Genomic DNA, 13,746 nt, shown 5'->3' with positions numbered 1-13,746 from the left:
CCTCCCAGAGAGAGGAGCTGGCCACTGCTGGGCGGTCCGGGACTCGCCAACGGCCTCCACTTCTGCCCGCCAGGACCCCCCACAGAGCTGAAGGTGACAGTGTCCCAGGCAGGAGGGGACAGCTCTGGCTCTTCTCACTGTCCCAGAGGGGCCCCTCGAGGGTCCGCTGTAGGCATCTGATGGCCGACCTGGCCGGGCCCAGGGGAGACAGGAGCCAAGGGAGCGGCTTATTCCCCCCCCCCCCACCAAAGCGAGGGTCTGTGCAGCCGAGGCTGCCTGGGAGGTAGTGAGCTCTCCGTCTCCTGGCCTCTGAAGCTCTCGGGGCCTCTGCCTCTGGACCCCCGGCTCTCCCCCTGCCGATGGGAGGGAGCTGCTGTTTGCTGAGAATTCACGGGTTCTCTTTAATCTTGAATGAAAGCAAGTGCAGCCGGGAATCCCAGGAGTGGACAGGTAAGGAAGGAGCCCAGAAGGGGAGGGGGCAGCACCCCGGGGCCCCCAAAGTGCACTCTTGGGAGGTGGGCACAGCCCTGAGAAGGAGCCGATGTCAGGTGGAAAACTTCCTCTGCCCTTGACCCCGTCTCTCCCAAGGGAAAAGAAGCTCCTTTTTGGGGGGAGGGGAGAATTGTTCCATTTTTGGCATCTGTGCAGGTGAGTGGAGGAGCTGGTGGCACACTGATGTCTGACTTCCCATAAGCTCTTTAAGCCTCAGTTTCCCCAGCAGTAAAATGGGACACTAAGAGCAAAAGACTGGCCCTGGAAGAAGGGCCCTGCCTCTGCCATCACCCCTGACCAGTGGCTGGGACCCCAGCCCCGCTCTACCAAAGCTCCCCCCTGGCTTTGGACCCAGAGCCCTGCCCCCCACAAGCACCTACTGTGTGCCAGGACGAGGGCCCCAGAGGCTCCACAGAACAACGTCTCTGACTTGGGGGGCCCCACCTCTTGGGTGGCCAGCATGTGCGCCTGGAGGCCAGATAATTAAGGCTGGCCAGCCCCTGAGGGCGGCGGCCCGGGGCCCTGGACAGAAACCCCAGGGAAGGGCCCGAGCTCGGCCCTGCTTGTTCCTGCTTTGTAGCCCCCAGTTTGCTTGGACTTTTCTCTCCCAACATAACTCAAGAAACAAAGTGTCTTAAACAAACGTTAGAAACCTCGGGGAGGAGGCCTGGGGCCGGCCACACTCACAGCAGCGGCAGCTGGGCCGGGCTCTGAGAGAGTCTGGAAGCAGAGGGGAGGATGGAGGGCACTCCTGGTAGGGGGGACAGCCCAGGCAAAGGTGTGGGGGCAGGAGGTGGGCCCTGAACAGAGAGGGAGCAGCATTCAGGCCTGCCCGCGATGATGGGTGCAGAGGAGGCTGGAGTTCTCGAGGAGGACGTGGGGGAGGGGGAGAGTGGGCTGAAGTGGGGGGTGGGGGAGGTCACCAGTCTCACTCAGTGTGGGTGGGAGGGCCTCATACTGTCGCAGGACTGGGGGGGGGCGCTTCACTTTGGCGTGGCCACCTCCCCTCCCCCAGCTGCTGCTCATGCCCATACCTGGCCAGGCCCGTGGCCTGAACTCCCCCCCCCCCAGCCAAGTTCTCCCCCCTCCAGCCCCAGGGGGCCGAGCATCCCCGACCCTTCCTTGGAGAACCACTTCAGCCGCCAATCTGCGTCATCAATCACAGCTCCCAAATGTTTAACCTCTGGCCCAAACATCTGTTCCCCAAACAGCGCTGCTGGGGGGGAGAGGGGGCTGGCAGCTAAGAGCGGGGGCTGCTGGGGTTCTGCTCTGCCTGAGCCTGCCGGGGACCCCCTCAGGCCTCAGTTTCCCCATCTGCCCAATGGGGGCTGTTTCTGACAGGGGGCACCTGAACATTTTCGAGGGGAGCTTTCCTGACAGGAGGGAGGGCCGCCCCAGGCCAGCCGACCCTGCTCCCCCCTGACTCCGGCCAGAGCCCTTCCCCGACCTCTGGAGAGAGAACCTGCGCTCGTGTTTAATAGTGGCGAACCTGGATTTGGGGGCAGAGAAATGGACGCCCCGCTCTCACCTTGCGCCCCCCCAGGCCCTGCCTTAGCATCAGAGACTCCGTGCCAGCTGGGCCAGGCCCAGGCACAACAGAGCCCAGGGATGTTTTCTAGAGGAAGAGACTGATGGTCAGACACCGAGGCAGCAAGGGCTGGCCCCTGCCCGGCGCTCTCCCTGCCCCGTCTGGTTCCCCCCCTCAATCTCTCTGCCTCCCTCCCTCTTCTCTGCTTCTCTCTGCTTGTCTGCCTGTCTCTGATTTCTCTCTTTATGTCTGACTGTCTCTATCCCTCTGTCTGTCCCTGTCTCTCTGACTCTCTTCCTCCCCCCAGCCCCCTCCCCATCTCTCCCCGCAGACCCCGCGCTCTCCCCCAGTGGAGAACTTCCCCATCCGGAGGCTTCTCGGGCTCCCCAGGGTCCTGCGGCCCCCACAGCGGTCACTGTTGGTAGTACTGAGCAACGGGGTGGGGGAGATTGGCAGGAGGGGGTCAAGAGTGGAGGGGCAGCAGTAGCTCCAGACCCCCCCCCCAGTGACATCATCAAGGTGTGATGCCGCAGCAGGCGCCCTCTGCTGGCGCTTTTAGGGTTACAGGTGGTTCCCCTCCCCTGCTCCCCACAAGGGGAAGTGGGTGCTGTTATCAGCTGTGGCCAGAGTATTTACAGAGGAAACTGAGGTCCAAAGTGTCCTTAGGACTGGCGCAGGGTCAGAGCCGGTCCGGACCGAGCTCCCCCCCAGGGCGGCACGTGACCTCCCGGCCCCAAGGGCAGCTCTGACCCTCAGACCAGCAGCAGGATGGCTGAGCTCCTCCCCACTGGTGAGTCCCTTCTTCCCCCATGCCTCAGTTTCCTCATCTGTCGGATGGAGGAAAGGGGCCGCAGTGGGGGGCAGCGAGGGCTCTCCCGGCCCGAGAACGCAGCCAGGCCCTGTGTCTGCTTCCTGCCCTGATGTATTTTAAACTCTGAAGCTGCTCCGGCAAAAGCAGCCCCAAAAGTCGGGGAACGCGCCGGGCTCCCCACGGGCTCTGTGGCCCCTTTGAAGGAACCAGAAACAAGCCCCCAAAAGAGCGTTTTCCTTGGGAATAGAAAGGCTGTTTTCTGCTCTCCCCATGCCTCGGTGCCCCTGGGGGCCACTGGGCCTGAAACATGAGCCCCCCTTCCTCTGGGGCTCCACTCTCTGGGAGCCCGGGGCCGGGCGGGCACTGGGGGGCAGCTGGTGCCCATGAGCCTGGAACAGAGACTCAGAAATAGGGGGCCTGAGAATGGGGGTGTCAGGGCTCCCTCCTGCCCTGCTGTGAGTGGGCCTTTCTCAGCCCTCCCTGCCTCCTGCTCTGAGAGCAGTCTGCTCACTTAAGGGGCAGTCCCTGTGGAGAGCAGCCTCTGATTAGGCCAGAGCCCCCTTGTTGCCTTAGAGAGCACACAGTAGGTACTTAACAGGGACACTCCCTCTGGAGAGCAGCTTCTCTGATTAGGTTACAAGCCCCCTTGTTGCTGTAGTGAGCACACAGTAGGTACTTAAAACTGAGGGATGGATCAAGTGTGCTCTCAGATCCAGCCCCATGCCCCAGCCCGACTCAGCAGGGCCTGTTCCAGACTGTCCGGACCCCCCGGGGCCGCCTTACCTGGGAGCAGCTCGTGGCTTACAGGCCTTCCACATTTCCCATCCAGGCTGTGCTGGGGGCCGCTCAGGCACTCGCTCAGGACGTCCGGCTCGCCCTCAGGGCCTGCATGCATCTAGGAGGGGGTAAATGGGGCATGAGAGACAGCCGGCCGCTTACAGAGCCCAGGACAGTCTCTCGGGGTCCTCCCGCTGCATCCATGGACAAGGGGACGAGAGGGATGAGGGGCCACAGTCACAAAGGTGGGAGGTGGAAAAAATGGGCCTGTGGGGGATCCCGGGCTCCCCCGCAGTGAGAGGGCCCAAGAACCTGGGGGGAGAGGCCTTGGGGTTCAGCCTGTCAGCCACGCTCAGAGCCAGTGGCCATCGGCCCTGCCCAAGGCCGGGATCTAAGCTCACACTCATGGGGGAGGGGGGTAAGCCACTGCTCTGACTCCAAGACCAGCATCCTCCCACCAGTGTCCTGGAGGAGGGGGAGCACAGTCAGAAAATCAGTCTTTGCAGAGGAAGAGTTTATGGTCTAAGTGGAGATCCAAGCTGTGGAGAAAGGCTCAGTAGAAGGCAGGGGTAGATCAGGAGGGCTTCCAGGAGGAGGGGGCTCTCCTTCCCCACCCCAGAGTCAAGCTCAGTCCATAGACACAAGCAGAAGACATTCTGTAGGGTGAGCAAAGGTGCATCTGGGGCAGAGACTTCCAGCAACTTCTGGGTAAAGGAGGGGAGACTGAGTATGGGGAGTCAGAGATCAGAGGACTCTGGCCACGTTGACCTTTCTGGGAGTCAGAGGTCAGAGGGCTCTGGCCACGTTGACCTTTCTGGGAGTCAGAGGTCAGAGGGCTCTGGCCACGTTGACCTTTCTGGGAGTCAGAGGTCAGAGGGCTCTGCCCACATTGATCTTTCTGCATCCCTCATGGTGAGCGTGGGACGGTGGGTAAGGAAGCAACTTTCCAAGTGGCCACAGAGGAAAGGCAGCCCATGAGCCCCCCTTCCCTTGATGTGCCCTTCAAGCACTGGCCAGGAAGCCGCAGGGACAAACCCGCCCCCCCCAAGGCCCTGCCTGTTCGGGTCTGAGCCTGGCAGCCGTGCCCGGGCTGGGGTCCCACCACCTGGCAGCCGCTCTCTGTGTAAACGAACGTTCTGGCGAAAGCCGGCCAAGGCATGTTCCTGCTAACCACGATGTCGCTCGTATTAAAACCAGCCGCAGAGAGAATTAGCAAAGAAAAGCGTTTCTAATTCTCCTTCCAAACGCGGCCGGCCGCCAGCCAGTTGTCATAATACGGGCTCGGGTTACCCAGAAATATTCATCATCTCCCGGGGCTGGGAGGGACCCGCTGGGGGCGGGGGGCTGCATTCTGGAGCCGGGGCTGGCGGACCCAGTGGGGGCGCTCTGAAGTCTCGCCCGCATGCCCCCGGACCAGCCATTTCCCCTCAGGTTCCCCGCTTGTAAAGGGGCCTCCTGACTCAGAACAGCCCCCTCCTCTGGGGAGGGAGGGCCATCACCAGCCCCCAGGGCGCCCCAGCCAGAGAACCCGGTGAGACCCAACGTGGAGCCCGAGGGCCTTCTCTGTCCCGTACCCTGGTCAAGTTTCTTCACGCTGGGCCTCAGTTTCCCTATCTGTAAATTGGGGTACAGATACCTACAGCATCTCTTCCCAGGAATGTTGTGGGGCTGGCATGCAGCAGGTGATAAATACCTGCAGGCTCCCCCCTTCTCCTCGGATTAAGCAGCGCGAGGGCCAGGGCAGGCAAAGCCAGAAGAGGGCTGGCCCAGCCGCGGGAGCCCCTCCCCCCAGTGCCATCAGGGTCCCAGGGCAGCTTACCTTTTTGCGGACCTGCTGCTCCTTGGCCGAGTGCGCCTTCACGTGCTTGCGGAGGGAGCTCGGGTCTGTGTAGCGTTTGGAACAGCCGGGGATCTGGCAGGCGTACGGTTTCTGAAACCGGGGTGGAGGAGAACTGCATTAGGGATTCGGCTGGGCCGGGGATCCCCGGACACTCCTAGATCGGGCCAGAATCTGAAATACTACCAAGATGGACTAGAACCCTGGGCGTTCCAGGCTGGGCCAGAACCTTGGACACTCTCAGATTGGGCCAGAACCTCAAACGCACCTAGCCTGAGCTGGAACCTTGGATACTCCTAGGTTGGACCACAACCTCAAACACTCCCAGACTGGGCCAGAACCCCAGACACTCCTAGATCGGGCCAGAATCTGAAATACTATAAAGATGGACTAGAACCCCAGAAGATTCCAGGCTGGGCCAGACCAGTGGTGGAGGAAGAGCACAGACACAAGCATTCCCCGGCCCGCACCTGCTCCACTGGGAGGCCACGGGCCGGCCCGGCACAATGCGTGCTCACTGCCTGCCCGAGTCCCCAGCCCACAGCTGCGCGGCCTGCTCGGAGCCTCAGTCTCCTCCTCTGTAAAATGGGCCCACCCCGCTTCGGCTCTCAGCCTGAAGGAAGCCCCTTTTAGCTCTGGCCTCCCCAGCTTCCTCCTCCCTGCCTGAGGCCGGACGCTCCGGTGTGAGGAGGCGGCAGCAGGGACCCTGTGGACAGAGGAGGCTCTGGCCGGAGGTGGAAAGGAGGAGCGTCTCTGTGGGGGCTGTCCTCTGAGTGAGCAGAGAAAAGGGACTTGTGAGGACCTTTCAGTCCAAAGTCACCTTTTTTACCGAAGTGGAAACTGAGGCACAGAGGAGTCACCGAGTCAGAAAGAGGCACACAGGGACCGAGCCCAGGGCCTCCCATGTCCAGGGCCACTGGGAGGCCCGATCTGAACAGGTGGAGGCCTGTGGCAGGGATGGAGGGGAAGAGGGCCCAAGGGGGGGCAGCCGCAGCAGCGTCTGCACTAGGCCGGCTCTCAGGGCCGCAGACATCAGCGCCGGGCCTCCCGGACCCCCTGCCCTGCTCCTAATGTACAGGAACACGGGCTCTGCTTACAGAATAAAAATTCGGGCAAATAAACAGCCATCGGCCCAGCCCCTGGCCTCGCCCCGCTCCCCACGAGGGCCCTGGAGCTGGAGAGGACTCAAAGAACTGGTCCTGCAGGGCCGGAAGCAGAAGCTTCAGATCCCTGGTCCTGCCGTTTCGTTACTTGTGTCACTTCAGTGTCTCCGGGTCAAGGTCCCCCTGGCAGCGGGAGCCCCCAGAAGCCCTTGTAGCAAGCTGGGCTGTGCGAAGACCCTGGGCCTGACTTTGCTCCCTGGAGAATGGGCTGGGGGGGGGAGTACCCCTGGGGCTGAGGGGGAAGGTCAACAGGAAGGAGGCCCTTGTACTGTACCTTGGTGCTGGAGAGGCTCGCGGCTGCGTTTAGAGAGAAAGGAGAGAAGAAAGGAGTGAGAGACAAGGAGCTGAGGGGGACAGAGACAGAGGGGCGGGGGTCTCCACAATGAGGAGGGGGGGAGAACGGGACCCCCAGCAGCCTGGGAAGAACAGCAAACTTGTGAGCCCTCACCCTCCCCAAAGCAGCCCTTCTGGCCAGGCCTCGGCCCCCTGCCTCTGATCTAGAACCTCCCCCCAAAGCCACTTTGCAAAGCTCCCTATAGACTGGTCCAACATTGTCTGGCCCAGCTCCCTCCCCCGATGGCTTTCTGGGGTCTCCAGTGGAGTGGGAGACTAGGGGACCCGGGATGCAGCTGAGTGACAGATGTCCATGTGCAGGCCCCGGGCGCTCCAAGAGGCACCCCCTGAGCTGGAGGGATTTAAGGCTACACTGGAGGACAAAGGCCAGATGTCAGTCACCCAGAAAGCACTGAATGAGCCTGACTGTGCGCGGGGGAGCCCGGAAGGAGGGAGGCAGCCGTTCCTGCCCTAGAGAAGCTCCTCTTCTACCAATCAGCAAGGACTTCTTAAGGGCCTACTGTGTGCCAGGAGCCATGCTGAGCCCACAAACGCAGAGACCAAGGGGAAACTGCCCCTGTCCTCAGGAACTCACAGCCCCCACAGGGGAACAACAGGTACAGAAATGAGGAAGCGTGAGGTCACCGCTTCTCAGAGCACAGCTGCTGGCCACCTCCGGTCACCCTTCGAGCCCGTCTCCGAGCTGGCTGGCAAGGCGGGCTCATCCTGTCCTGGCCTAGGCTTCTTTGTGACCTCGGAGAGGCCGGATTCCTGGGTGGGAGCCCGTCCACAGCCGGGACCCTTGCGAGGATGGAGGTCATTTATGGGGGCACTGCTGCCCGAGAAGGGGGCCCCAGACCCACCCAAGTCTAGTGGGGAGGAAGCGGGCGTGTCATGTTCCACACTGGAGTCACACCAATGCCCTCCAGCCCTGCCCCTGCCCACACTTCCTAGGATCACCTGAAGGAGCATGGAGCTTGTTGCCCACCGGCTGATCAGCAAGTCTTCCCCCAAATCTCCCAGAAAGTACCGCACCGGGCAAGCTGGGGCCCTGGCACCTGCGTCAGGAAAGGAGCCTCCCAGCTACAGCTCCCGGGCAGAGGAGTGACTGATTTCTCTCGGTATTCCCAGTTTTAGTGTAATGCCCAGTGCCTGGTGTGCAGGAGGTCCTTAATTAATACTTGTCCATCAATAATAAGCTCCCTTATTTCTCAAGGGAATCCGCTCTACTCTTGGACAGTGTAATTGTTCATCTCCCTCTCTCTTTCTCTGTCTCTGTCTCCCTCCCTCTCTCCCCTTTCTTTGTTCCCTCTTTCTCTCTCTCTCCCTCCTTTCCTTCCTTCCTTTCTTCCCAACAGGAGTTAAGTAATTTGCCCAGGGTGGGTAGGACTTCACGCCTCATGGAGGGATGTCCAGCCAAGTGGAGGAGGCTCAGGGCCTCCGCAGAGGCAGAGGAAAGCCAGTCTCTCCTCTGTAGGAGTCCTGCAGGGTCTAAGCTGCGCGCCTGGTTTAGAACCCTGCTGGGTCCCCACTACAGCCCGCCAACTCCATGAGACACGAAGGGCCGACCCGGGGCTTCCCCTGCGAGGCAAGAAGCAGGGGGGAGATCCAGGGGAGAGGAGGCTCTGGGGAGACTCGGCGAGATAAGGAAGAGGCCCCAGATCCCGGAGCCAGAGGTTACCCGGGTCTCTTGGACCCGCTCCCTCCCGCTCTCTGGTCCGAAAAGGCTCAGGGAAAAAGAGGGGAATGGGAAGCGACTTCTCAGCTCTGGGGGAGGAAGTAAAAAATAAAAAGGGGGTGTCCGGCCCGTGGCTTCAGTGAGAGGAACGAAGAAAGGGCCGAGGGGGAGATAACTCAATGCCCAGGTACAAGGAGGAAGGGGGATGGTTGGGACTCTTTTAGTGAACACAGTAAGGAAGAGGGATGGTTCACGTGTAGACTTGGCGACTTTTTGGGATCTGCTAGAAAGACTTCAGAAAGTAAGTGGGAAGGCCTCCCTTTGGTGGCCCCCTCCTGTCAATCCCCCTCTCCTACCCCCTCCCTCTTCCTGCCCTCTCCCCTCCTCTGTCTCCTTCCTAAAGCGGGGGGGGGGGGGGGGAGGTACCGTGTCCAGGTGAGTGCGCTGGTGCTTGGCCCGGTCACTGGAGTTGCTGAACGCTTTCTGACAGCCGGGATGCTGGCACAGGTAGGGCTTCTCCCCCGTGTGGCTCCGCAGGTGAATCTTCAGGTTCTCCAGGCGAGAGAAGGCTTTGTTGCACCCTTCAAACTGGACACGAGAAGAAAGAGAAATCAAGATGGAAAGAAGAGAAGGATGCGGGGAGGAGGGAAGGATGCGGGGAGGAGGGAAGGATGCGGGGAAGAGGGAAGGATGCGGGGAGGAGGGAAGGATGCGGGGAGGATGGGGCCACAGAGAGCTAGGAGGCTCATCCCAACTCAAGGACAAGTGCCTCCCCTTCCCCCTCCCCTTCCTGGAAACATCCACTGGGATCCTCAGAGTCTCCTTTCTTGACAGGGTTTCCCAAACAGGATTTTCCAAAGCCTCAGAAGGTGGGAAAGGAGGAGTGGGAGAAGGAACCGGGATGGGGGACTGGGAAGCCCAGCACATGCTGACAGGCCTGGGGACTCCCAGACTGAATGGACAGGGGTCACCCCGGGAGGAGGAACAAGGGGTCATCTCAGGGGTCACGGAGTCAAGCTGAGATGGACCAGTTCCTCATCTCATAGAAGATGGCGGTCACTGGGGAAGCAGCGGGTTCTGACTGGGGTCTCCGATTCCAAATCTGCCGCTCCGGCAACAGAAGGGGGGAGCAGCTAACCAGAAGGGGCGAATCTAAGTTCTCCTCATCTGCGGGTCAGGGGCCACGCTCCTCCCACTATACTTCCCACCTCTGGGAGGGGCAGAAATCCCGCCTCAAACACTGGCAGGCTGTGCCCTTTGTGCCCCCAAACTTGTCACTCAAAGATCTTGGGAGGGAGGCTGGAGACTCGCAGCCCCCAGTTCAATTTGCAGCCTCAGAGCCAGGGACAAGTAGGAGCTCCAAGGGCCTGTCAGAGCCCGGATCAGACAGGCCGCTCGCGGGGATCAGCACTGGACAGAGGCAGGGGCCGTTCTGCACCAAGTCTTGTCAGATAGAGCCCTTTTAACCGGGACCTGGGGCAGGCAGGAGGGAGGGGGAGGGAGCCCCGGAGAAGCCCAGCAGGTGCTGGCTGGGAGCATCTCCCTCCTCTCTGGCTCCTCTCCGTCCCTCTGTTTTTCTCTCTCCTCTCCTTCCTTGTCTGTTTTCTCTCGTCGTCTTCTTCATTTGGCCTCTCCTCCTCTTCTTCCTCCTTCCTTTCCTCTCTTTGTCTCTGTCTTTCTCCTTTGTCTGTCTTTTCTTCTCATCCTCCACCTTCTCCTTTCTCTTTTTGTCTCTTTTTCTTTGTTCCTCTTTTTTCTCTTTCTATGTCTTCTCATTGTCCTCCACCTTCTCCTTCTTCTTCTCCTTTTCCTCCTCTACTTCCTCCAACTCATTCTTGTTACTTCTTCTTGTTCTTGTTCTTCTTTTCCTCCTGCTCCATTTCCTCCTGCTCTTCTTCTTTTCCCCTCCTCCTCTTCCTCTTTCTTCTTCCTTCTCTTCCTCCCTCTCTCTGTGTGTCTGTTTCTCTTATTCCAGTTCCACAGGTTCAGCGCTTTAAGCTCATCCCCAACTCTTCCCTCCACTTTATTGCCCATCTCTCTGACCACCGACGGGTCTTACCGATTCTAGCTCCACAACTCCCATCTCTGTCCTGTTCCCTTCAGCGAACAGCTGCAGCCCTAACTCAGGCCCTCCCGGCTTCCTTCCCAGCCTCCCACCCCGGCCTCCCTCCTGGCTTCTGCAGCTTCTGCTGCCTCATCTCTCCCTCCTTCAATGCATCCTCCATGTATTATTTGTATAATAATAATAACTGACATATATATATATATATATATATATATATATAAAACCTTAATATTTATAACCATGTATTTCACGTAGAAATTTTTTTGGGGGCTCAGTTTCCTCGTCTGTAAAATGAAAGGATTGAGCTGGATAGTCTCTGACAATACAGTGCCATGTATTAATTATTTTTATAGTTATAACTGACTCATCTACCACACATATAAAACCTTAATGTTTATAAACAGGTATTTCACGCAGATTAACCTTCCGGGGTCTCAGTTTCCTCATCTGTAAAATGGAAGGGTTGGTCCAGATAGTCTCTGAGGTCCCTTCCAGGTCCAGATCTATGTTCCCATGATCCCAGGCTACTGCGACCAGGTCAGAGGTCATACTTGGACACTTAGTAGCCTATGAGCCCCCAAGTCACTTAATCTCTCAGCCTCGAGCTGTTCATCTATGAAATGGGAGCTGGTGCGCTCCCCAGGCCCAGAGCCTGCCCCGACCGTGAGCGGGGTGCTTACTCTGCCCGCAGCCCTCGTCCCTCCCAAGCTCCCCGCACCCGTGAGCCGTCTCTCCGCACCCAGGCCGGACGGCTCCCGGGGAGGAGGTCCCAGGCCTGCACCCTGGGCTCGTGCCCTGGCACTGGGAGGCCGAGTGCTCAGAACGGCTCCTTTGATCACTTTCCCGGCCGCTAATCCTCGCTCTGGGACAGGTGATGACATGGTGAGCGGGAGCTGGGAGGGCAGATCCCTGTGTGGGAAACGAGACTTCCCGAGATTTCGGGCAGGGTTAAGTTCCTTCTCTCCCAGAAGGCCCCACAAAGGAGGCCCGAGCCTGGGACAATGGGGAGCATCCCCTCCCAGCCTGACTCCTCCCTGTGGCCGGGACAAGCCGCTGTTCCTGCTCATAGAAGGGACTCTGCTCCTGGGCTCTTCCCTTTGTTTGCCCAGAATATGGCGGTGTTCTTGGCTTTTGGTTACAAACCTCCCAACATCTGGAGCAGGGGAACCCGCCCCCACGGGGGACTGGTGTGTGTCTCCCAGAGCTACAGCTGTCCATCTGGGGCTCCTGAGAAAATGGGCTCCTGCCCCTGGCACCGGCTCTGGGAAACAGATGCGTCATCCTCCCCCGGCCCCGGGCCAGCGCTTCATCAGGGCACAAACCACTGCCCGGCCCCACGGAGTCTGGTCTGCACTGGTCACTACTTTCTCTCATTATCTCCTTTCTATGTTCCCCTTCTCAAAACTAGGGTCCTGCACAAATTCATCACCCGCCCAATTCTCTGCTCCTGTGGGGAAAAAAAAAGATTTGTGGGTATAACTGGCACAGCCAGGGGGTGGGCACGGGGCTCACAACAACAGCAACAGCAGGATTGCGTGTGGCCTTCAAGATTGGTCAGGCATTTAGTGCTGCGACTCACCACCCGCTCAGGCAGGGCTGGGGTTACCCCCATGTAACAGAGCCTTCCCCGGGGGGGTCCTGCTACCCTTGGAGCTTTGGGCAGCTCCATCTGGGAGAGAAGAGGCCCGGAAAACTGGGGGAGCACTGTGCGCCAAGCAAAGAGGGAAGCAACAGCTTTAGATGGACCTGGGGAGATTTGAATGAGCTCATGCGCAACGAGGGGAGCAGAACCGGGAGCAGAATGTATGCAGGGGTACCACTGTGAAGACCAAGAGCTGACAACCCTGAAGGGCTCCGGCCAGTTCAACCGCCCGCCAGCGCTGCCGAGGGCGCGGGAGAAGCTGCCGGCCTCCTCGGACGGGGGCTCTGGACACGGCCAGAGGGGGGGTTTGTTTTGTCTGGTTATGCACATTTGCTACAAGGAATTTCTCTATTTTTTCCTATAGGTGTAGGGAAGTGAGAGGAGTTAAAAAAACAAACTGGACAACTGGAGAACAGTGGAATATGAAGGTTATGGAATATTACTTTTCTGAAAGAAACAAACAGTGGGATGAGTTCAGAGAGGCCTGGGGAGACTGACAGGAACTGATGCTGAGGGAGGTGAGCAGGACCAGGAGATCGCTGTACACCGCAACCAGACTACAGGGGGATCACTTCTGATGGGCGTGGCTCTTCCACAATGAGGTGTCTCAGGCCAGTTCCAATGGCCTTGTGAAGGAGGAGCCGTCTGGCCCAGAGAGCACTGTGGGAACTGAGCGTGATCACAACGCGCATTTTCACGCTCGCTGTTGATGTTGCTCGCTTTTATTTTTTCTCATTTTTTCCTTTTTAATCTGATTTTTCTTGTGCAGCACAATAATTGTATAAATATGTACGCCTATATTGGATTTGACATGTATTTTACCATGTTTAACCTATATTGGATTACTTGCATCCAGGGGAGGGAGTGGGGGAGGAGGGGAAAATCTGGCACACAAGGTTCTGCAAGGATTAATGGTGAAGAATTATCCTTGCATGTGTTTTGAGAGCAAAAACCTTAAAGAAAGAGGAATTAAAGACTCCAGGCCAGAAGCATCCTTACAGTCACCGCTTGGGAGCCTCTCCCTTTCCGGCCTAGGCCAGAGAAGTCAGTGGCTCGCGCAGGTAAGGAGGTACCACGACGTGGGCCTGAGTCCTCTGCTCGTTCCTGCCCATCCCTAACAGGCCAGACCCGGAAAGAACAGACCTGTGGGAACAAGAGGCTCCGAGGTCCCAAGGGCTCATGGGGGAAAGAGGCACTTTGGGTACAAGGAGGTTTAAGGGTGAAGAGAGACCTGAGTTCGAATCCTGCCTCACCCTTAATGTTCCTATGTGACCCCAACCAAGTCACAACCTTTCAAAGCTTGTTTCTTTCTCTGGGAAATGGGAATAATACTTGCCCCTCCCCCCCACTGCCTCTCTGGGTTGTTCTAAAACAGGTTCTTATATAAATAAGGATTTAAATGTATAAATAAACATTCCTA

The 13,746-nt window shown here is 58.8% G+C and overlaps 1 protein-coding gene across 1 annotated transcript in view; it reads right to left on the bottom strand.

The window, feature by feature from the left end:
- The window catches only part of GLIS1 (GLIS family zinc finger 1), a 214,602-nt gene that overhangs the window by 18,967 nt on the left and 181,889 nt on the right, over positions 1–13,746 (bottom strand). The window contains exons 5-7 of the mRNA XM_074265859.1: positions 9,046–9,207; positions 5,428–5,538; positions 3,615–3,726 (exon numbers count right to left, since the gene is read on the bottom strand). Of these exons, the coding sequence (XP_074121960.1) occupies positions 3,615–3,726; positions 5,428–5,538; positions 9,046–9,207 (385 nt within the window). The remainder of the gene's footprint in view (positions 1–3,614; positions 3,727–5,427; positions 5,539–9,045; positions 9,208–13,746) is intronic.

This window comes from Sminthopsis crassicaudata, chromosome 4, assembly GCF_048593235.1.
Source record: "Sminthopsis crassicaudata isolate SCR6 chromosome 4, ASM4859323v1, whole genome shotgun sequence".
Classification (NCBI taxonomy): Eukaryota; Metazoa; Chordata; class Mammalia; order Dasyuromorphia; family Dasyuridae; genus Sminthopsis; species Sminthopsis crassicaudata.
This window is presented reverse-complemented; position numbering and strand designations above follow the sequence as displayed.